The following is a 24,649-nucleotide window of genomic DNA, read 5'->3' as shown; positions in this document are numbered from 1 at the left end:
GATGGCGAGTCCCCGGGCAGCGCCCCGCCGCCGCCGCCCTCGGCCGGAGAGGCGTCGCCGCTGCCCGAGGAGCCCTCGGCCGCCTCCGTGGCCAGCAGCCGCCTGCAGCTCAGCACCTCGCTCGCCTTCTCCGACCTCACCGAGGAGATGCTGGACGCCGGCACCGACGGGCTGCTCCGCGAGCTGGAGGACTTGCGCTCCGAGAACGACTATCTCAAGGTGGGCACGGCTCGGGGTGGCATCCCTGTCACAGCTCGGGGTGGCATCCCTGCCACGTCTCTGTGTGCAGTCATATCCCTGTCACGGCTCGGCGTGGCATCCGTGGCACAGCTCGGTGTGCAGCGGCATCCCTGGCACGGCTCGGTGTGGCACGGTATCCCTGGGCATTAGTGGTACAGCATGGCATCCCAGGGCACGGGTCAGTCAGGGTGAGCATCCCCTGGCTATAGCGTTGTTTAAAGTCGCCAGAGCTTTGCCGGGCATCTGAGGGCATGGCTCAGCATGGTGCAGCAGCCCTGGCCTTAGCATGGCATGGGGTGGAATCCCAGGGCAGGGGTCAGCATGGTGCAGCATCCCTTAGCACAGTAGAGCATCCGTGGTTATCACAGCGTGGCATCCCTGTGCACGGTGCAGCGTGGCACAGCTTCCCTGGCAGTGGTAATGGCATGGCACAGCACGGCATGGCATGGCACAGCATGGCTCAGCATGGCTCAGCATGACACAGCATCCCTGGCAATGGCATGACGTGGCATGGCACTGCATCCCAAGGTGTAGCTCCATGTGGCACAGCATCCTCGGGTCCAGCCTGGTGCAGTTCAGCATGCCAGGGCATGGCTGGGCACAGGGCACAGCTCAGCTCAGCCTGGCATGGCTCAGCCCAGCATGGCATCCCTGAGCATGGCACAGCCAGGGAATGCTGGCCTGCCACGCTGTGCCTCGGCTTGACTTGGCACAGTGTAGCATGACTGGATGTAGGGCCTGGCTTGTCTAAGCCTGGCATGGCCATGCTGCACTTAGAGCAGAGCTCAGCTTGGCACAGCATGGTCCAGCGTGGTGTGGCACTGCTCAGCTCAGTGTTCCATGGCATGGCTTGGCACAGGGCAGCCTTGGCACAACGTGGGCCAGGTTAGCCAGGCGTGACCCAGCTGGGCATGGCTTGCCCTGGCACAGCACACTGGGTGCAGCACAGCCAAGCCTAGCATGGACCCAGCTTGGCATGGCAAGGCTTGGCACAGCCTGGGCTGGCACAGCTCAGCAGGGCATGGATGTGCTCAGCCTGGGACACAGTGTGGCATAACCTGACCCCGTGCAGCTGGGCATGGCCTGGCAGTGGGCATGGCTCCCTGCTGCTACCCCTGCTGCTGCCAGACCCTGGGGACATTTTCCAGCTCTCTTCTTCCCGCTGCTTCCTGTGCTCCCTGGGGCCATTTTCCAGGTCTGCCTGGTTCATAGGGGCAGACGTGCTGTGAGGGGACAGGGACACTGAGCCATCATCACACACCAGCCTGGTGGGCACCAGCACCCACGAGGTGCCACGTCCTGGGGTGGCTGCAGGGATTTGGTGCCCTCTGCTCTCCTTCCTGGTGGAGCTGTGGCTGAGCTGTTGGGGCAGTCAGCTGCTGGCAAGCTCAGGGCTGGGTACCAGGGCTCCCCAGCTGCTCTTTGGGTGCTGCAGGCTGCAAGTCAGGCCAGCTCTCCTCTGCTGCTGCCCAAGTTTGTGGAAGTGTCAGGATGCCAGCCCCGAGGTGGGCACTGGGTGATACACTGGGTGATGCTCAATCAGGCCCTTTGTCCATCAGCAAAGCCCCAGTGCATGGCTGCTGTCCCAACTCCTGCCAGAATTAGCAGCAACAGCTTAAAGGCTTTGATTTACTGGGGGCTGGAAAAATACAGATGAGGCCCCTGGGCTTCCAAGAACGAGTGCTGCCATTCCTGCTTCCTCCATTGCCACGTGATCTCCTTCCTGGCAAGCTGCAGGCCAGCAGGGAGTGAGTGATTTACCTGTCCTGAGGGCTGGCAGCTGAAACCCCCTGGCCAGGGGCAGTGGGAGAGGGCAGCACTGCTGGAGGCATGCACCAGGAATGGCCATGGGGATGCTGGCATCATCCCTTCTTTGCCAGGACATGTGCATCCTGCTTATATCCGTGTTTCCATGCTGTAGCTCACTTCTGCTAACTCTGGAGCAGGAGGTGGCTGGGGTGCTGCCCTGGCTCCAGCTGGGCAGAAGCCCAGAGCACACACCTCTCATGCTCCAAAAAATGTTGGAAGATTTGCCTAGTTTCTCCAGCAAGGAGCAGGAAACTGGGCTGGGCTGCAGCAGAGTGCTGGCTTGTGCCATCTGTGCTAAAAATTCAGGCATTTCAGGATTAAAAACAAAAATTAAGCCCTAACCCGAGGGATTGGCACTGCCCATCTCGGGTGTGGATGAATCAGACTTATCCCAGGTGACTTATATCCTAGGACTCACCCAAAAAGCTGCAGATGAATATTTTTCTCACGTATTCATCAGCACCAGTGCGTATTTGGAGCGAGATGAGGATTTTTGGGGGTGGGAAGGGAGGGCTCTGGTGACGTTGTGGCACGAGCCAGACGTGTGTGGTGCTACTACACCCGTGTGATGCACGCTGGGCTTGGGAGCTTCCCAGCAGAGCTCCAGCAGTGCCAGCTCACGTCCCATCCTCCCTCAGCTGCCATATAAAACCCACTTGTTTAAGCACATTTCACCCATTTCTCTGTGCACCCCACATTTGTGCAAGGCTCTGCTTTCATCCTCCTGCTCTGGCTGTGCTGGGATCTCCTCTTGCCGCTGCTCTCAGCTCTCTGCACCTGCTGTGACCCCCCTGGAGGGGTTATTCTGAGTGTTTCCCCAAAAAGGGCTGTTTTCAGAGGCAGCCTGGGGAGGGAGGGAGGAGGTGGCTCGGTGTCCTTGCCCCAGCTCGCTGTTGCTGAGCTGTGTGATGGAGAGCAGCTCCCAGCCCTGCTCAGCAGGCTGGAAAATGTGAGATGTGATACGGCAGCAGCTGCAGAGGGACAGGCAGACAAAGAGTGGGCACGGGAGGGTTTGGAGCAAGGGAGGGGATGCCTGCAAAGCCTCTCCCTCTCCTCTCCTCTCCTCTCCTCTCCTCTCCTCTCCTCTCCTCTCCTCTCCTCTCCTCTCCTCTCCTCTCCTCTCCTCTCCTCTCCTCTCCTCTCGAGGAAGGGGTTTAGGCAAGAGCCATGTAACCCTGGGAGCTGAGTGCCCTTTCCTGCTGCTGTCCCCCTCCTGCTCCCTCCCTGAGTCATCCCACATCCCCTGGGGCTCACATGCATTTCCCAGCTCTGTGGAGAGACATTTAATGTGGCTGGGTGCCTTGTTTACCCCAAGGTGGTCACGCCACCAGCAAGGGCTCTATGAGAGCCCCCACAGGGTTACTGGAGGCTGTGTCTGGGCAGCCTGGTTGGCACTGAGTCCCTGCCCTGCCTGGGAGCCCCAGTAGCCACCTGCAGAGCTGGGGAGCAGAGTTTTGTCGAGCAGCCACCCTGGAAGGGCTTTTGCAGCCCCTTGCCTTTTTGGATGCTGCACAACATGGGATGGGCTGCAGAGAGCCCCCGGCTGTTTGCCTGGTAATTTATGGGGGCAGGTGTAAAGCTGAGAAATGTTGATTTTTGACCTCACTCCCTATACCAAGGGGGAGCTGCCATGCCAGCCAGGGGCAGGGATGAATACACAGGCTGCTGCACTGAGCTCCAGCACGACATGGATGGCCAGTGTTTGCTGTCAGAGCTGCTGTTAATGCACCCAGAGAAACCCCTGTGTGTGACATGGGTGTGCCTTGCCCATCCTTTCACCCACTGCACCCTGCCATGGGCTTGTGGTGTGCTGCATTTCCTGCATTCCCTTTGCATCTCCCATACCTGAGCACCCTGGGCAGTTTCCTTTAAAAATCTCTGGATTTTCTTTTTTTCCCCCCCCTAGCAAATTCAGGCATAATTCCCTGTACTGCCTGCCGGGCTGCCTGCTCAGAGTTAATTGAAAGCTGCTGCTTTTGTGCTGTAATCTGGGAGGGAGCCGTGCTTGTTGCTCTCCTGCACTGTAATCCCCATCTTTGCACGGGGCCAGCCGCAGGCACAGCCCTGCCAGCACAGCCAGCTCTGCACAAAGGCTCCTCTGCCTCACAGCCAGCCTGCTCCCACCCTTCCTCCTCCTCTGCTGAGGTTTGGGGGGAAACTGCAGGGTGTGCCCCCCAAAATGCTGCCCATCCTCCATGGGCAGGCTGCTGCTGCTTGGTTGTGCTTGCCAAGGTTGCCACAGCCAGCACTGGGTGAGCTGTATGAGGCTGTTGTGTGTCCCTTGCTGTTTTCTGCTCCTTGGAGATAGCAGGTCCTGCTGGGTTACTCAGTGTGTGCCCCCTCTGCTCAGAGCTTGCTGCATCCTTGCAGGAGCCAAAGCCAGCGTGTAACTCCCCTTGGGTAGGAGATCTGAGGGTTTAATTCTGCTTCTGGTGTGGTCTGCACTCTGAGGTGTGCTCTGCCATCTCCACTGGTCCTTCTGCTCAGGGTTATCACCCTAAAGCTCAGCCCTGCCTGCCAAGGTTGCCATAATCAGCCAGGCACAGCCAGCCATGGCTGCAATGCATGAGGCTGTTGTGTGTCCCTTGCTGTTTTCTGCTCCTTGGAGATAACAGGTCCTGCTGGGTTACTCAGTGTGTGCCCTCTCTCTGCTCAGAGCTTGCTGCATCCTTCCAGGAGCCAAAGTCAGGCTTGGGTAGGAGATCTGAAGGTTTAATTCTGCTTCTGGTGTGGTCTGCACTCTGAGGTGTGCTCTGCCGTCTCCACTGGTCCCTCTCCTGCCCTGTCACTGCTCAGGGTCATCACCCCAAAGCTCAGCCCTTCCTGAAAGAGCTGATGTCCTTCAAGTGCATGTGTGGACACAGCTGTTGCCTCCTCCTGCCCTAAAAATGCATGGTTTCTTTCTCCTGAGCTGCAAACAGGCACTTTGCATCCCACCTTTCCGCTCCTTAGCTTCCTTAATAATCTCCCCAGGGACAGACAGTGTCTCTGAGGTTTGTGCAGAGGAGGATGAAGGTAGGTTGTCTCTTGAGCTCCTCCACTGAGCATAACCTGGCTCCTGCAGCCACGAAATGGGCTGTTTGCTTCTGCACACAATCCCTGGGGCGTTCAAACGAGTCTCTCTGGACTGCAGCTTCCCAGCGTTTTTTCCGAGACAGGAAATTTCTGGTGTAAAAAAAAATCTTTGAATTTGAAAACCCTGTGAAATCTTTGCTGCTGCAGAGATGGGGTGAGCAGGGTGCAGTGCTGGGTGATCCTGGAGGACAAGCAGGGGAGCAGCCCATGGGTGCTGGGAGGCTGTGACTCCCATAGGGATGGGCATTCTGTTGTTTACAGGGTGATGGAGCAGCAGGGCAGTCCCAGGGGTATTTGTGGTGGAGAGAAGTAATTTGTCTCCTCCTCAGTGTTGCCCACCTGTCACCATGTCACACTTCATTTAACATCACTTACAGTGCTCAATGCCACCCCTGAATTTGGGATGTTTCTGTGGGGTTCCTCCCCTCTCCTCGTTCTGCTCTCACCTTAATCCAATTTTTTTTGAGTTTTTGCTGGGTTAGGTATCAATTCCAGAAAATGTGCAAAGGGTGAGGCTCTGTGGCCATCACAGACCCCTGAAGCTGTGAGGGAACCCCAGTGCACCCCATGTGCTGCCTTAGCAGATCAGCTCTGTCCTCCAAGCTCTCTCCCTGGCATTTTTCCACTCTCCAATCCTAATCCCTTTACTGTGGCTTAGCAGCATGCTCTATCTCCGTGGGGCAAACTGGGGCAGGCTGTGGATGCCTGCTGCATGCACTCAGAGGATTTATCAGGTTATGGATGTGGGTGAATTCCTGCAGCTGGAGCAAAGACAGGCACTGCTGTGCTGCAGATCCCCCCAGCCCCACTCCCTGGCTGCATTTCCAGGCTTTGCCCAGGCTGGACTCAGCCTCCCCCCTAAAATAACGGTTGCTACAACCCAGAGCATAAATAAGCAGGAGCTCTTAGCAGGGCAAGGCCAGGCTTTCTTCCAGCAAATGCAAGATGTGGTTGGGTTTTTTCCAAGGTCCCTGCTCCCTGCCCTGCTCAGCTGCTGCCTGGGAAAGCCACATGGCAAGTGAGAGCTGGAATGGTGAGCACTGAAGGGGGACTGCAGTTGTATGCAAGCCACGATTCCTTGGTGGTGAAAGGAAGGGTTTTCCTCACCCACTGCAGTGTGCCTGCTCACCTGCAATCCATAATGCCTTTTTATTTACAAAAGCTCTACAAGGAATACATGCCACAAATCAGCTCTCCTGGTTTGCTTTATGGGGGTTTTGCTGTGGCCCTGCCAGGGTGAGGAGGTGGCAGTGCTGGTGGGGGATTCCCATCGAGTTTGTCACCCCATGGTGCATGCCAGCCCTTGCAGGAACGTGTGGTTTGTCCCTGGGCGGTTTCACACCTGTCCAGGAGGTTTTCTCAGACATGTCTGCAGTGATGCCCCTTCACATCCCTTCACAGTCCCTGGCTGTCCCTGAGCAGCCTGTCTGTCCCCAGGACCCCCTGTGCTCATCTCAGAGCCTCGGGGCTGTTTGTGTTCTGACAGAACAGAGGCAGATCTGTTCTCAGGACCCCCTGAGTGGAAGCAGAGCAGCAGAGGGTGGCAGAACCCTGGTGGCCGTGGTGCCACCGGGCTCCCAGGCCAGGAGATAATCCGGGATTGTCTAATTGAGGTTCTTTCTTTGTTACAAAGTGTTTAAAGCCAACAGTGAGCGACTGTGACTCGTCCCTGCAGCTGCAGGCCCTTTCCCCAGGCTTGGCTGCTCCTTTAGGGCAGTTCTTGCAGCTGGGGCTTTGTCAGGCTGGGCAAGTGTGGCAGCCACTGTGCCAGCGCCTGGCAGAGCCAGCACAGAGCTGCCATCTCAGGCTTAGGGCACTGTCACAGCAATGAGGGGACAGTCCTCTGTCCCCTCTGCCCAGGGGGAATCAGGGCTGAGCATCCCCAATCCTGTGCCACATCCTTTTGTTCCCTCCCTGACCGTGCCACAGTGCAGAGTGGCAGTGTGAGCCACTCTCAAGTGGCAGTGGCATTGGCAGTGTCAGGAGTCTTTAGTGGCAGGGGTTTTGGCAGGACAGCAGATGCTTGATCCCTCTCTGGAGGGATCCCTGGTCCCACTGGGTCTGGTCAAGGAGGACAGCTGGTGTGGTGGGTGGAGTGTTTGCCTGGGGGATTTGGGCTGGCACCATGTTCATGGTGACATGGACAGAGCTTGGTCAGTCCCCAGGGACCACGGGACAGTCCTTGAGCATCCCCATGACCACAGTCCAGTTCTGGATGAGGAGGTGGCACTGGGGACCCCACAGCAGTCGTGTGCCACATCCCCAGAGGAGGCTCTGGGTCAGTGTTGGTGCCAGCAGGATGTCACCCTTGGCCCTGCTGTGGCACTGATGCAACTGCTCTGTGCCAGAGGCTCTGCTGTGCTGGAGGAGCTCACTGGGAGAGCCGATGAGGCTGGGAAGAAGTGGAACAGGGACCCAGCCCAAGGACTGCTGCTTGGTGGCAAAACAAGAGGCAGCCTCTGGTCCCCAGCACTGGTGGCATCTGGTTCATGTCCCCACATTGCCTCCCCTAAGAGCTGTCCTCGCCTGCCGTCTCCTCCTTCCCTCGCCTGCCTCCCTGACACGTCTTTTCCAAACATAACCTAATTTTTTCTCCCTGTGGCTGCTGCCTGAGCTGCTCCTGCAGCTCCTCTCCCTCCCCCACCTTCCTCTTTCTTTTACCACAAAGACTCTCAGGCGCTTTTGTTGGCTGTTCCCCCCCGCGTGACTGGCTCACCCCTGGGTGACAGCATCCAGCTGGCTCTGAGCCTGCTCTGCAAGGACTGGGCTTGGCCAGGGGCTTGGAGACCTGTGAAAATGGCTCATGGATGGATGGATGGATGGATGGATGGATGGATGGATGGATGGATGATGGAGGGATGGATGGATGGATGGATGGATGGATGGATGGATGGATGGATGGATGGATGGATGGGGGATGGATGGATGATGAATGGAGTATGAATGGATAGATAGAGGGATGGAGGAGAGGATGGATGGATGGATGGATGGATGGATGGATGGATGGATGGATGGATGGATGAATGGATGGATGGATGCAGGGATGGGGGATGGATGGATGGAGGGATGAATGGATGATGGAGGGATGGATGGATGGATGATGGATCCATGGGTGGAGTATGAATGGATAGATAGAGGGATGGATGGATGGATGGATGGATGGATGGATGGATGGATGATGGATGGATGGATGGATGGATGGATGGATGGATGGATGGATGGATGATGGAGGGATGGATGGATGGATGGATGATGGATCCATGGATGGATGATGGATGGAGTATGAATGGATAGATAGAGGGATGGATGGATGGATGGATGGATGGATGGATGGATGGATGGATGGAGGATGGAGAGCCATAGTGAGGTGTCACAGGCAAAAAGCAAGCAGAGCAAGCTGCATGGTCTAACCCGCCATCTCCCTGCAGGATGAGATTGAGGAGCTGCGCGCCGAGATGCTGGAGATGCGGGATGTCTACATGGAGGAGGACGTGTACCAGCTGCAGGAGCTGAGGCAGCAGCTGGACCAGGCCAGCAAGACGTGCCGCATCCTGCAGTACCGGCTGCGCAAGGCCGAGCGCCGCAGCCTGCGCGTGGCACAGACCGGCCAGGTGGACGGAGAGCTCATCCACAGCCTCGAGCAGGACGTCAAGGTCAGCCTGGGAGGGCTCCTCCCCACCCAGACACCCTCCACAAGGGGGTTTTGATGAGTTGTGGGCAGGGGATGTCAGGGCGCAGGGAGCTCTGTGAGGATGTGCAGTTTGTGAGGATGTGCAGTTTGGTTGGAGGCGTTATAATTCCCTGCTAGAGGTGTTGATGTGGGAAGTGGGGAGCAGTGCTTTCAGCTCAAAGGTCTGAGGGGGTCCTGGTGATGGAGAGGGCCAGCACTGCCTGAGAATGTGCCTGAAACTGCCTGAAATATGTGAGGCTCATCCTGTGCAGGCTGGAGCCCAGCCCAGCCCTGTGCCCTGGGGCTGAGCTCCCTTGTCCTGCTCCTGTGGGGATGTGATGGGGCCACCACTGCAGGATGGAGGGTGGGGACCAGGACCCTGCAGGCTTGGGAGCTGCTTCTCTCGGCCTTCAGGAAAACCTTGCAGAGCCCCAGGCATGGTGGCACGCGGGGCTGGGGCAGGGACAGGAGGATTTCTGCAGGGTGACGTTACTTCGCCCTCCAGGAGCCTGGTGAGTGTTTGCTGAGGGCTCTCACCAGCGAGCCTGCTGCCAAGAGGGGGTGCGGTGGCACTCAGAGACAGCTCGGGATGGATGTGCAACAGCTCGAGGACTGGCTTTGTTTTTTGAGCAGAAAACAGCCAGTCCTGGAGCCAAGACGTGCCACAAGTGCTGGGCTGTTAACCCTCCTCGCTGCCCATCCCTGCTGGGGCCCCAATCCCCTCCCCAAACCACCCATCAGCTCCCCCCCAGCTTGGGTGGCTGCTGCCAGAAACACCCCCTCCAGCTTCTCCCTTTCTGGGAAAGAAAGCACAGCCCATCCTCAGGGGAGCAGAGCCCAGCCCCATGGCCTGAGATCCTGCAGCAGGGCTTGCTGCTGCCTCCACAGTGCTCATATCCCAGGCTGTGCAGGAGAGCAGTGGCATTTGGGACAAGTTTTGCTGTCCTGCAAATGCAGGAGTGAATGTTTTGTGTTATTAAGCTCCCTTTGTGCTGGGGAGTGCTGCTGTGCAGGGATCTGGAAAGGAGGAGCTCTGGGGGGGATGTAGGCACTCTTTACCCTGGGGCAGCTGCTGCTTTTTCTGTAATGTGATGCAGCAGCTCCTCTTTCTCCTGGCCAGCACAGCTGCTGCCTGCAGTGACAGGCTGCCTGCTCTGCTGCTGCCTACCAGCTCTTCCAGCCTGCTGGGGGCTTCTCCAGCTTTGTGGTATGGGAAAAAGGTGATTAATGTCTCCCAGCATCATGCTAGGGCTGGGGAAGGCAGGATTTGGCCAGGGGATGGGGATGCAGGGCAGCCTTGCAGCTGATGAAGGAACAAGAGCAGTCACAGCAGGGACAGACACAAGCACCAGTATCTCCCCCTGAGGGTCTCAGTAACTGCCTGGTGATCTCCTCATGAGGACTGTGGGTGCCCAGGAGCTGGAGTCTCAGCCCCCTGCACACTGTGCCCAGTCTGAGGAGAGCCCTGCTGTGTCCCCAGGTGGCCAAGGACGTCTCAGTGAGGCTCCACAATGAGCTGGAGGTGGTGGAGAAGAAGAGGATCCGGCTGGAGGAGGAGAACGAGGAGCTGCGCCAGCGGCTCATCGAGACAGAGCTGGCCAAGCAGGTGGTGCAGAACGAGATGGACAAGCTCAGAGAGGTGAGTGGGACCAGGAGGTGTCCCCAGGGCTCTGCTCATAGCAGGTGTCCTGGCCCTGCATCATGGGATCCCCCAGCCCTGCCTGAGTCACTGAAACCCAAACCGTGCTACAGATGCTTGTGAAACCCAAGCAGCACCTGCCCTCGGCGTGCTCCATCCCACCCTGCTGGCTCTGCCCCAGCCAGGGGGGCCTCTGGGACTTCCCCACTGCTCTGGGGACACTTTATATGTCCCTGGCCACTTGCTCAGCCCAGCTCCCTGGGCCGTGCCCAATTCCATCTGGGCAAAGCTCCAAATGATGTGTGGGGTCCCTGTCCCTGGCAGAGAGCCTGGTGCTGGCTGCATCCTGCAGGTGCCAGCAGTGTCCCAGTGCTGCTGTGGAGCTGGGTGGGTGCACAATCCCCTCTGTGCCCTGGGCAGCCACAAATGTACCCACATGCCCAGGTCCAGGGCACTCCATGCCATGCTCTGTTTGGAACCAGCTTGTGGCTGGGATCTGTGTCAATCTCAGTGACAGGAAAGGCATCCTGGTGACAGCATGGACTTGAGATCCACTGCAGCCCTTGTAACCCACTTCCCTACTGCCCAGGATGCCTTTGGTCCCCGGGGAGCCTCGGGATGGCTCTGGCTGAGCCTCAGGGCAGTGTGGAGGAGGAGGCACAGCCAAGGGAAGGCTCTCACTTCCCCCACTGTGCTTCCTGCACAGGCAGCTCGGCATCTCTGGGGCCATCCCTGCTAAAAGCCCAGCTCCTGGGAGGCTGCAGGATCCAGTTGCAGCCATCCCTGTCAGCCATGGCCGTGCTGGTGACACTCAGCAGCATCCCCCACTCTGGTGTCTTGCACAGCCCTGCTAACAGCCGTGAAATGGGTTTCCCTGCAGCTGGGAGCTGGACTGAATAACAAATGGCAGCAGTGGGAGCTGGGCTGGAGCTCAGGAAAACAGGCAGGGAAAATGGTTCTGTGGGGAGCTCTGAGAGGCAGGCACTGCTGAAGGGGCTGGGGTGGGACACAGCCCCTCCTGCAGCTGCCTGAGCCCTGGGGACACTGCTGGCTCAGAGATGGTCCCCAAGCTCAGCATGGCACACCCCCAGGCTAGCAAGGGCGTTGGGGTTACTGGCTGATTGCAGAGTGCTAATTAGGCAAACATGAGACAAAGTGAGCTAAAAGCCCTCCTCCTCCCTGCTGCTGCAGGGCACAGAGCCTGGCAGAGCTTGTTAGCAGCCAGAGCCAGGGGCTGTGCAGGGCTGCACTCACCCCTCGGGGCTGATTATCCCTCCCTTCCCCGAGGTTTCTCCCATAATTGGATAATTTTAGGGGATCATTCCCAGAGGCACAGGCATTTTCCCCTCTCCTGTCTCCTGAAGAGGTCAGAAAAAGTGGGATCAATCTGGGTACCCCATGCCAAGCCTGCCACACCAAGCTTGGCTTTGAGGGCACCCTGAGGCTGCTCCCAGGGTGGAGCAGTGACAGCCACATCTGCCCCAGGGTGCTGTGCCTGGGGCTCCTTGGAGCTGCCCTTTGCCAGCTGCAGTCCCCAGCAGGGTGGGGGTGAGGGATGTGATGTGGCACCAGCAGCCCCTGGGAGAGGCTCTGCAGCTCCAGCAGCTCCAGGCATGGTCGTGGCCTTAATAGGAAAGCCTGGAGCCCTGCACCTTGGCACAGGCAGCAGCTTACATGTCACAGCTGCTTTCTCTGGCTGGGGGCCTCAGCACCAGCTTGGAAAGAGGTCCAGGGCAGCTGCATGGATCAGCCAGCACTCATGGGAGGCTCTGTGGTTGTTCTTGAGGGTCTTTTCCCAGATAACTGGCTCTGCTCTGGGCATCTCCATTTTGACCATGTTTTTGGTCAGCCTTATTGCTCTGCTGCTCTCCCCACCTCCCAGCTGTCCTCACTAGCCTGGACATTGTCCTTTGTGTCCCCTTGTGACCTTGAGAGCAGAGTCAGCATCATGCTGCTGAGGGAGAAGCACATTTCCCTTGCTTGGGGAGGTGATGGGGAATGTCATCATCTGCTGCTCCCACACTGGAATGTCCTGAGAGCTGTCCCTTGGCCTGGGGGCTGGATTCCCTACTGCATCCAGCCCTGACAGGGACAGTGACTCAGCCTCTCCACTCTCCATGGCTCATTTCCTGCTCACTCCTGCTTTTGCACTGCTCCTTTGCCTGCAGGGGGAATTTCTGACCAAACCTCATATGATGCATGCTTGCCAGTCCAGCTGCCTCAAAGGAAAGGGAACACCAGGGCCAGGGTGTTCTCCTGGGGTCCAGGAGCACCTGGGAATGTCAGCACCAATGTCCATGCACACTGAATCTGTCTGTCTGTCACTGCTGGGGTGCAGGGCCATCATAACTCTCTGTTCTTCCTGCAGAACTCCCTGAAGAAGCGGAGCTCTCGCTCCTTGGGCAAGACTGAGAAGAAGCCATCAGTGCAGGTATCAGTACCTGAGCATCCAAGGGTATCACCTGAGCCCCCAGGGTATCACCTGAGCACCCAGGGTATCACCTGAGCACCCAGGGCATGCCACAGTGACCCCCAATCCCCAGCTCATGGTGCCAGCTGGACACTGAGCCCAGACCTGGAGCAAATCCGGGCATGGCAGTGCCATCCCCCCCTTGCAGGGCTTTGCAGAGCTTTCCTGCCTCTCAGAGCCCCTGCATAAGGGAGGGATTGATGTGCTGGGCCATCCTCTTTGTCCTCACTCGCTCCCTTGTTTCATTTATCAATGGAGCAGCAGTGCCTTTAACCCTTTCCCTGTGTAAGGAGCTGAAGGAGTTTGGCTTTGACATTGCAAAGCTGCTCCTGCTCCTGTGGCTCTTGCAGCCTGTGTCCCTCCAGCTGTGCTTGAGGGTGCCCTGGGAGCTTCACAGGGTCTGGGGGAGCAGAGGGTCCCTGTGGGGATGGCTGGAGGCCACAGCACTCCTGCCCTCTCAGGGGATTTGCCAGTGGCAGCAGGATTTGAGCTGTCACTTGCTGTTGAGCTGAGCTGCTGTGACTCACTAATGCTGTTACCAGGGCTTGGAGAGGCAGAGCTGCTGTTGCAGGGATAGAAAGGCAAGAGGAGAAATCCTCTTTCAAAGGCAACAGACCTGAAGGGTTTATTTTGGGGAACAGATCTGCTCCCCCAAAGCTGGGACATGGAGGCAGATCATGGAAATACACTCCTGGCATGGTGCTGAGTGTCTGCCAGCAGGAGCCCTGAGCAGCCCAAGGGGTTTGGGTGATCTGTGTCCTTCTTGGCACAGGCCCTTCTGTGCAGCCACAGGACAGAGACCCCCAGGCCCTCAAAGACTTTCCCTTCCAGTCTTTATTTATCACCTCCCTTTAACTCCATTCTTCAGAGCCCTTTCTGGCCAGCTGATGGTCCCAGCATCCTTCCCCTCAATTCCCCAGAGAGCACTTACAGCCAGCTCTGCCCTGAGCTGAGGGAGCTCCTCCATCTCTCCCTTCCTGAGGCCGAGCCCCTCATCTGCCTCATCCTGGGGCAGGAAACAACCCCAGCCCCTCTGCTTCCCTATGGAGCTAAGACCCTTCAGCTTGGGGTCAGGGTGGCCCCAGTTCTGCTTGGACCAGTGTTCCAGGAACTCTGGGCTTCCCCAGGTGGCTGCAGATGCCCCTGGATGTGGCCGCCATGGGCTCCTTGTCCCTGCTCAGCTGTGGCTGGTGGCCCTGTGGCACAGATACTGTGACTCATCTGTGGCTTCCTGGGCCCCTTTCCTGACTGGCTGTGCTGGCTGAGCTTCAGCACTCCCCAAAAATGGAGCTGGGTGGGGACAGACTCAACACTGAGGTATCCCCAGACCCCAGGAGCACTCCAGGTGGTTTTGGGGACCTGTGTGTGTCTCTTTGCTGATGCCATAGAGGGACACACTGGGTTGCTGTTTTTTTTTTTTTTCCCCTGGAAAAACAGGAACTGAGGTCATGTCTGCCCTGCCCACAGCAGCCCTCCCCTAATCTCCTCACCTAATTAGGGGGGCACGGCTTTAATGCTCCTTAGTGAGGTCGTGTCCCAGTGCACAAGCATGGAAGTGCAGCAGGGTGGTTCCTGTGGTTACTGCAGGACATTTAGGGTATAAATGGCACCCCAAACTCATGGGACCCCCCTTTGCATCACCCCTGGCCTTGTTATGAGCAGTGCAGGAAATCAGCAGAGTAAATACTGCTGTGGAGTTTGGGGTGAGCATGGGTGTGGCTGGGGGTGCAGAGCACCCAAAGAAGGGGACAGCTTGTTTTTTCCAGCCAAGGAAGGGGGAAATGGGGTGAGTTCAGCCAGGCAGAGGGGTACCAGGGCCAGCAGCCACCCCCAGCACTGCCCAGCTGCAGTGGGTGCAGTGAGGTGAGGGGCACTGCCCAGCCAGTCCCCTCCTGGCAGTGACCACAACACAGCTCAGAGCACTCAGGTGACCCCAGGGCACGGGAAGCTGTGAGCTGGACGTCAGGAAATCCTGGCCCTCCATCCAAAAAGCTCCCAGAGCAGAGAAATGGTCTGGCTGGGCAGGCAGCCAAGAGCCTAACTGCTGAATAAAAACAGAACACATGGAGAAACAGTCCTGGGAAGCAGAGGGACTTGGGAAGGGAACGGTGAGGCTTTGCCTGGGTTTTCAGTGCCCTGGCAAGGTGGTGGCAGCAAGGCTGGGGGTTGGGACTTTGAGAGGTTTTCAGCAGCTTCTCTGCCCTGTGATGAGAGTGGGGGCTGAGTGAGAGAAGCAGAGCCCTGATGAGGGCATTTCAGTAGCAGTTTTGGGGAGAAAGCCTTAAAAACCCTGTGGAGTCCTGAGATCTTTCCCTTCCCCTCTGCCCTGTTGTGGATCAGGCTGGACTTGGTCTTTACATCCCTGCTGATGGCTCAATGTCCTTCTTGGGGCAAGACCCACAGGTCTCCTCATCCAGGGCATCCTGTCCCATCTCCAGGCTCGCCCTGAAAGTCTCCAGGATGGATCTCAAAGCTTTTTCTCCTCCAGGAGCAGAGCCAGCAGCTTCCCTGGGATGACTGGCATGGGAGGGTGGCTGTGACCGTGTTCACAGGGGTTCTTGGGTGAGGGAAGAGACAAGAATCTGACTCCATGTTTCAGAAGGCTTGATTTATTATTTTATCATATATATTACATTAAAACTATACTAAAAGAATAGAAGAAAAGGTTTCATCTGAAGGCTAGATAAGAATAGAATAGCAAAGAATGATAACAAAGGTTTGTGGCTCAGCTCTCTGTCTGAGCCAACTGACTGTGATTGGCCATTAATTACAAACATCCAGCATGGGTCAATCAAAGATTTACCTGTTGCATTCCACAGCAGCACATAATCATTGTTTACATTTAGTTCCTGAGGCCTCTCAGCTTCTCAGGAGGAAAAATCCTAAGGAAAGGATTTTTCATAAAGGATGTCTGTGACAGGTGGCATGTCCCCAGGGCTCTCTGGGAATCACCATGGCTCCTGAGAGCATCTTTCTAACACCCACCCCCTCTGGGTCCCCAGGAGGACAGCGCAGACCTGAAGTGCCAGCTGCATTTTGCCAAGGAGGAATCAGCCCTGATGTGCAAGAAGCTGACCAAGCTGGCCAAGGAGAACGACGGCATGAAGGAGGAGCTGCTGAAGTACAGGTCCCTCTATGGTGACCTGGACAGCTCCCTGTCCGTGGAGGAGCTGGCTGACTCCCCCCATTCCCGCGAGGCCGAACTGAAGGTCCACCTCAAGCTGGTGGAGGAGGAAGCCAACATCCTGAGCAGGAGGATAGTGGAGCTGGAGGTGGAGAACCGCGGGCTGCGGGCGGAGATGGACGACATGAAGTGCCAGGGGGACAGGGAGCTGCCGGGGCAGGACGCGCGGTTCCTGGCGGGCGTCTCCGGGGACGCGGGGGACACGGTGGCCGAGCTGCGGCGGCACCTGCAGTTCGTGGAGGAGGAGGCCGAGCTGCTGAGGCGCTCGCTGCTGGAGCTGGAGGACCAGAACAAGCTGCTCCTGAACGAGCTGAGCAAGTACAAGTCGGAGCACGAGCTGGACGTGACGCTGTCGGAGGACAGCTGCTCGGTGGTCAGCGAGCCCTCGCAGGAGGAGCTGGCCACGGCCAAGGTGCAGATCAGCGAGCTCAGCGGCAAGGTGAAGAAGCTGCAGTACGAGAACAGGGTGCTGCTCTCCAACCTGCAGCGCTGCGACCTGGCCTCCTGCCAGAGCACCCGGCCCATGCTGGAGACCGATGCCGAGGCCGGCGACTCGGCGCAGTGCGTGCCCACCGCCGGCTGGAGGGACGGTGTGGGCAGCAGCGAGGCCGACGGGCAGGACAGGGGGCTGGGCACCGGGAAGGTGCCCGATGGCCCTGCCAAACTGCTCAAGCCCAAGGACCTGGAGACCTTGCTGGGCATCCGGGACCAGGCGACGCTGGTCAGTAAAGCGATCGACGTGTTGATTTCGGATGCCAATGGGTTCACCGCGGGGCTGAAGGCGTGCTTGGACAATGAGTGTGCGGGGGTGCTGCTGGGCGAGGCGGTGGGCAGCGGTGGTGACAGCCCCAGCGATGCCAAGCTGATGAACGTGCTGCTGATGAGGCTGGGCGTGCTCCAGCAGGACCTGGGCTGCTTCGTGAGGAAGGTGGACCACCTCACCGGTGGCTTCAAGGAGCACACAGACTCGTTCCCCTTCTCCAGCCCCAGCAGCCACGATGTCACCAAAGAGCATGTCTCTGACTTCCAGGTATGGCTTCTTCCCACATCCCTCACAGCAGCTGCCGCTTTATTTGCCACCACGTTTCCTCCTGCTTTAACGGAGCAAACCCTGATCCCCACTGTAACCTCCCTCCTGCCTCTCCAGAGCAAAATCCAAACTAACACCTCACTGCATGCCAGTGGCACCGGGGACAAGGTAGGACTCTGCTCCAACAGAGTGTGCCCAGGGCAGGAGGCAGTGGGCATCCTGGCACAGGCTGGTTGTGCCAAGGCTGCCCTGTCTGTGACCAGGGGCTCTCTGGTGCAATCCCACCTTAGCAGGGACTGATGTTTTGGCTGCTCTCCCTGGCTTAGCCCAACATTGTGTTTCAGAAGTTCTTTACTTGTTGGGGATGAGCTAGGGGTGGGAGGAGAGCAGCCTGCAGCCTCCGAAAGCAGCCCAAATTGCAGGGACCCCACTTGGAGGAGTCCTCCATCCCCAGAAACACCCAGGCAGGGTAATTTGGAGAGCAAAGGCTTCAGAGCAAATCTGCATCCAGGGGAGAACACCTTAGGAGCAGTGCAGAGCAGCTCATGCCTTGCTGTCCCACTGTCCTCAGGGGTCCCAGCTCGTGCCAGGGGTGTCAGTGGTGGTGGGGGCTGCAGGCACAAGCCCCTTTCTGGAGCACACTCCCTTGTTCAGAGTCCTATTGTTCTGCATGTGGTCCCCCCAGCCCGAGGTCCCAGTCTCCCCCAGTCACTGCATGGCACCGTAACTGGTGTTTGCACATTTTTTCCCTCTTTCTCTCTTTTTTCCCCTTTCCCCAAACAATCCAGGCCACGTGTCTCCTCATCCTGTGTTTCCTTTTGGTTTCCGCATTGTCTCCCGCCATGGTGATGAAGCTCCTTCTCCTCCTCATCCTTTTTGTTGTCTTGTAGTTCTTTACTGTTTCGGAGACCCATTGTTTTGTTTTCTGTTTTGTTTTTTTTTCTCCCTTCCCGCTCTTTTGGTTTGTTCTCATTAACTTGCCCACGCATGCAGCAGCCTGATTTTAGGGACGCCGACCCTTTCCGCATCCCCCACGCCAAGGACACGGACCCCACCCACGCCCGGAGCTACAAACCCTGCCGGGCTGAGGAGAACGACTCCTACGCCACCGAGGTATGGCACAGCCTGGGAGCCGTGTCCCCTCGGCCACAGGGCTGTGGGACAGGCTTTGGGGAGCTGGGCACAAGGTCAGGGAGGGACATGGGGAAGTGCAGGGCAGCTTTGCCATCCCCTTCTGGGGCTGTTACAGATGAAGGAGCTGCAGCTGGTGCTGTCCGAGGCCAACGAGAGCCTGCGGGGGCTGCAGGAGCAGCTCTCACAGGAGAGGCAGCTGAGGAAGGACGAGGTGGACAACTTCTCACAGAAGATCTGCCAGGTGAGTAGGGAACAGCCTCAGCCCCTGGGAGACAGCTGTCCCCAACCCATGGCAGTGCCACCTCCAGCCTCAGCCCTATGACCCACTTGGGGACCTGGGTGTCACTGGGAGCACACACAGCATGTCCCATTTTCAAGGCTGAGCACACTCCTTGCACATGGAGCCATGCAGGGCTTCCCCCATGGCCCTGCTGTCCCCAGCAAGCTCCAGAGTGGTGCAGCTTCACCAGATGGGGATATGGGGCTGGCACCAGGCTCATATCCCATTTTCAAGGCTGAGCACATTCCTCCTTGCACATGGAGCCATGCAGAGCTTCCCCCGTCCCCAGCATGCTCCCAGAGTGGTGAAGCTCCCCCAGATGGGGATATGGGGCTGGCACCAGGCTCAGCCCAGACCCTGGGTGGGAAGCATCACATGGTTGCCACCAGTGCTTGACCTGGAGCCACTTGTCTCTCCCCAGCTGAAGGAGGACCACCAAAAAGCACTGCTGCGGCGGGAGTTTGAGCTGCAGAGCCTCAACCTGCAGAGGCGGCTGGAGCAGAAGTTCTGGAGCCAGGAGAAGAACCTGCTGGTGCAGGAGTCCCAGCAGTTCAGGCAGAGCTTCCTCCTGCTCTTCATGAAGCTCAAGTGGTTCCTCAAGCGCTGGCGCCAGGGCAAGGTGGTGCACAATGAGGGCGAGGACTTTCTGGAGGTACAGTGGGCTGTCATGGAGGGGAGACCACACTGTTGGGTGTGTCCCTCATGCCTGTTTGCCCTGCCCAGGGCTGTTTGGGTGTCCCCCATCCTGCCCAGGGGCAGTGGGTCCCCATATCACCCCAGCCACGGTGTCACCCACAGGTGAACAGCATGAAGGAGCTGTACCTGCTGCTGGAAGAGGAGGAGCTAGCCCCACAGCAACAGGCAGACAACAAGATGCGTGCTGGGGACACCTGGACTCCCAACACGGTGAGCAGGGTCCCCATGAGCCCAGGGGGTGGATCAGGGTAGGATCAGGCCCTGCTGTGGCTGTATGGCATGGGCTGGTGGCTCCTCTCGGGATGCATGGCTGGGTGGGGATGGTCCCCTGCCCTGGTGGCTTCCCCTGTCCCTCACCTTGGCAGCAGCCTGCAGGGCTGGGATGCAGAGAGGACAGCTCCCACAGAGTCCCACCCTGCTGCGTCCCCTCGTGCTGCCTGTGCTCACCCCTGTTCTCCTGCAGCCCAACGAGTGCATCAAGACTCTGGCAGACATGAAGGTGACCCTGAAGGAGCTGTGCACGGAGCTGCGGGAGGAGCGGCGCGGTGCCAGCGAGCTGCAGCAGCAGTTCACCAAGGCCAAGGCTGCCTGGGAGATGGAGCGTGCTGAGCTCAAGTGCCACATCGCCCAGGTGGGAGCCCTGGGCACCCCGTGGGCTGGCAGAGCCCCCCCGTGCCTGCTGGGGGGCTGGGGGCCTGCCTGTGCCCTGTGCCAAGCGCTGGGCTGGGAGCAGGGTGGCACTGTGGGAATCTTAATTAGCAGCCACTCAGGCAGGACAGTTTCCATGGCAACGGGGCTGGCATGGAAATCTGCCTGTGGAGCAGCAGAGGATGCTCTTTATTCCTCTGTCTGGGGAGGGTGGGACGGGACAGGGGCTCAGCATCCCCCCTGAGGACAGGCAGCTGAGAGCAGCATCAGAGCCCACCTCTCCCCCACCCTGAGTCACAGCACAGGATCCCTGTGGATGCTGCAGAAGGGATGCACGGCTGCAGGGAAGGCAGGAGGTGGAGGGAGGGCAGCCTGGGCAGTGGGGGAAGCTCCTGCCTGTAGGATGAGTCCCACCAGTCCCTCAGCCCTGCCCTCCCAGTGCTGAGAGGTTTCCACTCACGCTGTGCTGACAGCAGCCCATGGCTGCACATCAGCTCTGCTCCCCAGCACTTTCCAGGCAGGATTTCTCCTGGCAGAGCATGAATCCCCAGTTCCCATATCTCCTCCTCAAAAGCGAGCAGAGCAGCTATGGTGGCACCACCCCACTGGTGCTGCATCCTTGGGGGCTGCTCAGGTGATGGTGCCCCTCTCCAGGAGCCATGTCCTGCAGGCAGGAGCACAGCCAGGCAGGCAGGACATTCAGCCTGTGTCCTGCTGGGTGACCATCTGCTGGCCAGCTGGCATGATGTGGCTGCAAGCCATGGCTTGGCTGTGCCATGGGCAAGCCATGTTGTGTGTGTCACGTCCTTGTGGATATGCTTATTGCCCAGCCTGGCAGCATGGGACTGGCACTGGCAAGAGGGATGCCTGCAGCCCTGCCTGTGTGCTGGAGATGTCCAGCACCACACTGGAGCCTTGGGTCCCTCACAGCCACTACTGTGTCCCCACAGCTGGAGTCAAAGGCAGGCAAAGGGATCGCAGAGCGTGCACTGCCAGACTGGAAGGTGGCACTGAAGCGGGAGCGTGAGGAGCACCAGCATCTCCTGGCTGAGTCCTACAGCGCTGTCATGGACCTCACCAAGCAGCTGCAGATCAGCGAGAAGAACTGGAACCAGGAGAAGGTGGAGCTGCTGGCTCGCTTCAAGGAGGAGCAGCAGCAGGCAGAGCAGCAAGCGAAGGACCTGCAGAACAAACTCAACCAGGTATGGTGTACCCCATCCTGCACGTGTCCTCCAGCCTCTGCTGCTTGCCCCGAGAATGTTTCATGCTTTTGCTTGCCCAGAGAGGCTCGTGTTGCACCTGTTGAGTGACCAATACGTTCTCCAGTTGCAGAAAGGATCCAATCCATGGGCATTGAAGCACTCTGAAATGGAGAAGCACGGCAGCAACTGGAAAGAGGTGGGTAAGAGAGGGTGGAGTGCTCTCAGGATGCTCTTAGGGCCCAGATCTGTGCTAAGGGTTAGATTGAAGGATGTGTGAACCCAAATTAACACCCCTTTAAACAGCAAATGAGGCTGCAAGGGAGAACACCAGGAGAATGAGAGCATGAAGGGCATGGCTGAATCTCCAAGAGCTTTTGTGGGGTTATAAAAAGCTGATTTTAAATAGATGTGGTTGTAGCAAGCCCTATGCAGTCCTGGGACTGCTGTGCCTCAGTGTGTGGGGAAGCTGGTGGTGCTGGAGGGGAGCAGGATGCAGCCCCTGAGCTCCAGCCCATCTCTGTGCCCTGGTCCTGTGCCTTCTGACCCTGGAGCTTTCTCCTGTGCCCTCCTAGGTTCTCAATGAGAAAATCACAGACAAGGAGACAATCTCTGAAGCAGAAGCCAAGGGAACCAACCTCAAAAGGTGAGTGTGCTGGTGCCTCCATAGCCCCTGCAACATAGAGGGCTTAACATCCCTGAGAGTCACAGAGGAGATGCAACCCTGTTCCATGATAGTCCTGGAAGCAAAGGGATCCCTGTGAGGAGCAGGACTGGGTGCCCAGGAAGGTCCCATTGGGGTGGAAGCAGAGTGTCTCAGCTGTCCCCCAATCCCCTTCCCTGCCCTGTTTTGATCCCTATCCTGTCTCCTCCCACAGGACCAAGTCTGTTTCCTCCATGTCAGAGTTTGAAAGCTTGCTCGACTGTTCACCCTACCTCTCTGGAAAGACCGTGCCAGGGCTGGGTGACCATGCCCGGTGCAAAAAGTCATCCTCAACCACCCAGATGCTGCCCAACGCGATCCGGGACAGCGCCAGCCTCCCTCCCTCCAACTGTACATATGTGAATATCGAACAACCTGTCCCCGACAGCCTGGCCAAGGAGAAGCTGGGCATCTCTTCCTGGGACTACTCACGGGCAAGCAGCCTCTCTGGGCACGACCCAGCTCAGAAACAAATCCAGAGGAGCTACACGGCCCCCGACAAGACAGGGATCCGCATCTACTACAGCCCGCCGGTGGTGCGGCGGCTGGAGGCGCCGCTGGTGCACAACAAGGAGGGCAAGATCATGATCGAGCCCGGATTCCTGTTCACCATGGCCAAGCCCAAGGAGCCGGAGGAGTCGGCCAGCGCCGAGGGCACCTACAGCCAGTGGCTGTGCAACTTCTCCAAGCAGCAGCAGGAGCTGCTGGATGGTGGCACGGGGGAGAGCGCGGTGCCGCCGGTGCCGCGCTTCCCCCCCTCGCTGCACGACCTGGAGATCTCCGGCAACATGAGCGACGACATGAAGGAGATCACCAACTGCGTGCGCCAGGCCATCCGCTCCAGCTCGCTCGAGAGGAAGGTGAAAAGCACCTCCAGCCAGACTGTGGGGCTGGCCCACGTGGGCACACAGACCATCCAGACGGTGAGCGTGGGCCTGCAGACCGACCTGCCCCGCGGTGCCGGCATGCACGGCAAGAGCTGGTCCCCGCGCAGCTCCTCGCTCGTGTCCGTGCGCAGCAAGCAGATCTCCTCCTCCCTGGATAAGGTCCACTCCAGGATCGAGCGGCCGTGCTGTTCCCCAAAATACGGCTCTCCAAAGCTCCAGAGGAGGTCTTCCTCCAAGCTGGACGCCTCCAAGGACAGGAGCCTGTGGAACTTGCACCAGAGCAAGCAGAACGGCTCTGCCTGGGCCCGCTCCACCACCACCCGTGACAGCCCCGTCCTCAGCAACATCAACGATGGCCTGTCCAGCCTGTTCAGCGTGGTGGAGCACACGGGCAGCACCGAGTCCATCTGGAAGTCGGGCTGCCCTGAGAGCAGCCGGGCCAAGCCCGAAGCACCCAAGTACGGCCTCGTGCAGGAGTTCTTCAGGAACGTCTGCGGGCGGGCACAGAGCCCCACTGCTCCCCAGGAGAAGAAGGAGGCGACTGGGGAAGAGAGCAAGAGAGCCGAGCACCCCAGCCCCACCACCCACCACGAAAACATCTCCCGTGTCTTGAACAAGAAGGTCCTCAAGCAGGGCAGCTGCGAGGACCCCAAGCCCTCGTCCCCTGGCCAGGGCAGTAAGGACGCAGCCCTGCGGGACCCTGACCTCATCTCGGCTCTAGCCAGCGAGGTAACGAGGCACAGAGCCCCCCGGGGTGTCCCGCCGTGGCGGGGGACAGGGTGCCTGACCCCTCTAACTCCGCTGTGCCCTGTCTATCTTTGCAGGACACGGCGTGTGACTGCAGCTCCCAGTCCCTCACCTCGTGCTTTGCCCGGCCATCCCGCTCCGCGGTCCGCCACTCCCCCTCCAAGTGCAAACTGCACCCCGCGGAGCCCCCCAGGGCGGAGGAGAAGCCGGGGGCCTCGAGTGAGTGAGGACGGGGGGCCGGGGGACGCAGCGTGCCTGCCATCCACTGTCCTGCCGGAAGAGCGCCCGCGCTGAGCCCGCGGGGCCCCTCGCGGAGGCGGCGCGGGCTCATCTGTCTCCTAAACGTCCCCTCGGCCCCGGGGACGCTTACGAAGCAGATGTGGAGCCAGAGGTAGCCCCGGGGTGCAGGGACACCCTGGCAGGGTGGCTGCATCACCTCCTGCCTGTGCAGAGATGGCACAGGGGCATCCTGGCTGGTGCCACTGCGCCGGGAGTGTCAGCGAGACCCTGCTGTGCCGAGGGCTGAGAAAGGGAGAGCAGCCGGGGAGGCTGCTGCTGTCGATAGGGAGGGCTGGGCCGCTGTAGGCGTGATGCTGCAGCCACCCCGTGGATGGAGGGTGCTGGTGCTGGCTGTGGCTGCAGCATCCTGCCCATCCCGGGCCCATTGCCCGATTGCTGTGCGGTTGCATCAGCCGCGGGCTGAGTGTGCTTCCCCGGCAGGAAGGAGGAGGGAGGCTCCCTGTGCTCACCCGGGCTGGGCTGGCTGGGGGCCCTCCTCGGCCACCCTCCTGCTCTTGGGGTGCTGCTGAGGCCCTTGGCTGCTGGCAGGGGTCCGGGTGGTCCGCGGGCTCCTCCAGCTGCAGGTTGGGATCGCTGGGTGCACAGCGTGGGGAGAGGTGGCCTGTGCTTCTGTGTGTGTGTGTGTGCACATCCCCTGCTCCCAAGGGGTTGTGGTGCCCCTGCCTTGCACCCACCTCCCTGCTTGGGGCCACTTGTAGTTATTTCTTCTCCAAGTGCTGAATATACATATTTCTCTTTTTTTTTTTTCTTTTCTCTTTTTTTTTTTTTTTTCATTTCTCCACTTCTGGCCCTGCCCAACTCCGGACAGCCTGCAATGTAAAACCAAGTGCATTTTAAAAATACCGAAATGAGCTACTTTGGAGAGGCACCAATTGGATTAAGAGATTGTGGTTTGGGAGGCTGCAGCGTGGCCCGTGGTCTGCGCCGCACGTCCCTCT

At 58.8% G+C, this 24,649-nt stretch overlaps 1 protein-coding gene across 1 annotated transcript; it reads left to right on the top strand.

Moving 5' to 3' along the window:
• SOGA1 (suppressor of glucose, autophagy associated 1) lies at positions 1-24,548 on the top strand. Its single transcript, XM_058814770.1, has 16 exons — positions 1-219; positions 8,553-8,777; positions 10,275-10,433; positions 12,802-12,864; positions 15,906-17,117; positions 18,111-18,230; positions 18,367-18,492; positions 18,953-19,183; positions 19,330-19,437; positions 19,691-19,858; positions 20,826-21,077; positions 21,202-21,273; positions 21,650-21,720; positions 21,953-23,393; positions 23,489-23,630; positions 24,520-24,548. Exons 1-16 carry the CDS (start codon positions 148-150, stop codon positions 24,546-24,548), a joined length of 4,491 nt encoding a protein of 1,496 aa, XP_058670753.1. The 5' UTR covers positions 1-147.
• Positions 24,549-24,649: the final 101 nt, after the last annotated feature.

The sequence above is a fragment of the Ammospiza caudacuta genome, chromosome 15, assembly GCF_027887145.1.
Source record: "Ammospiza caudacuta isolate bAmmCau1 chromosome 15, bAmmCau1.pri, whole genome shotgun sequence".
In the NCBI taxonomy this organism is placed as follows: Eukaryota; Metazoa; Chordata; class Aves; order Passeriformes; family Passerellidae; genus Ammospiza; species Ammospiza caudacuta.
This window is presented reverse-complemented; position numbering and strand designations above follow the sequence as displayed.

Excerpts from the sequence above, each read along its gene's own strand:
- SOGA1 (XM_058814770.1), top strand. The coding sequence starts at position 148 with ATGCTGGACGCCGGCACCGACGGGCTGCTCCGCGAGCTGGAGGACTTG. Across the intron at positions 18,493-18,952 it reads TCTCACAGAAGATCTGCCAG|CTGAAGGAGGACCACCAAAA; the intron begins GTGAGTAGGGAA and ends GTCTCTCCCCAG. Across the intron at positions 19,859-20,825 it reads TCAAGTGCCACATCGCCCAG|CTGGAGTCAAAGGCAGGCAA; the intron begins GTGGGAGCCCTG and ends GTGTCCCCACAG.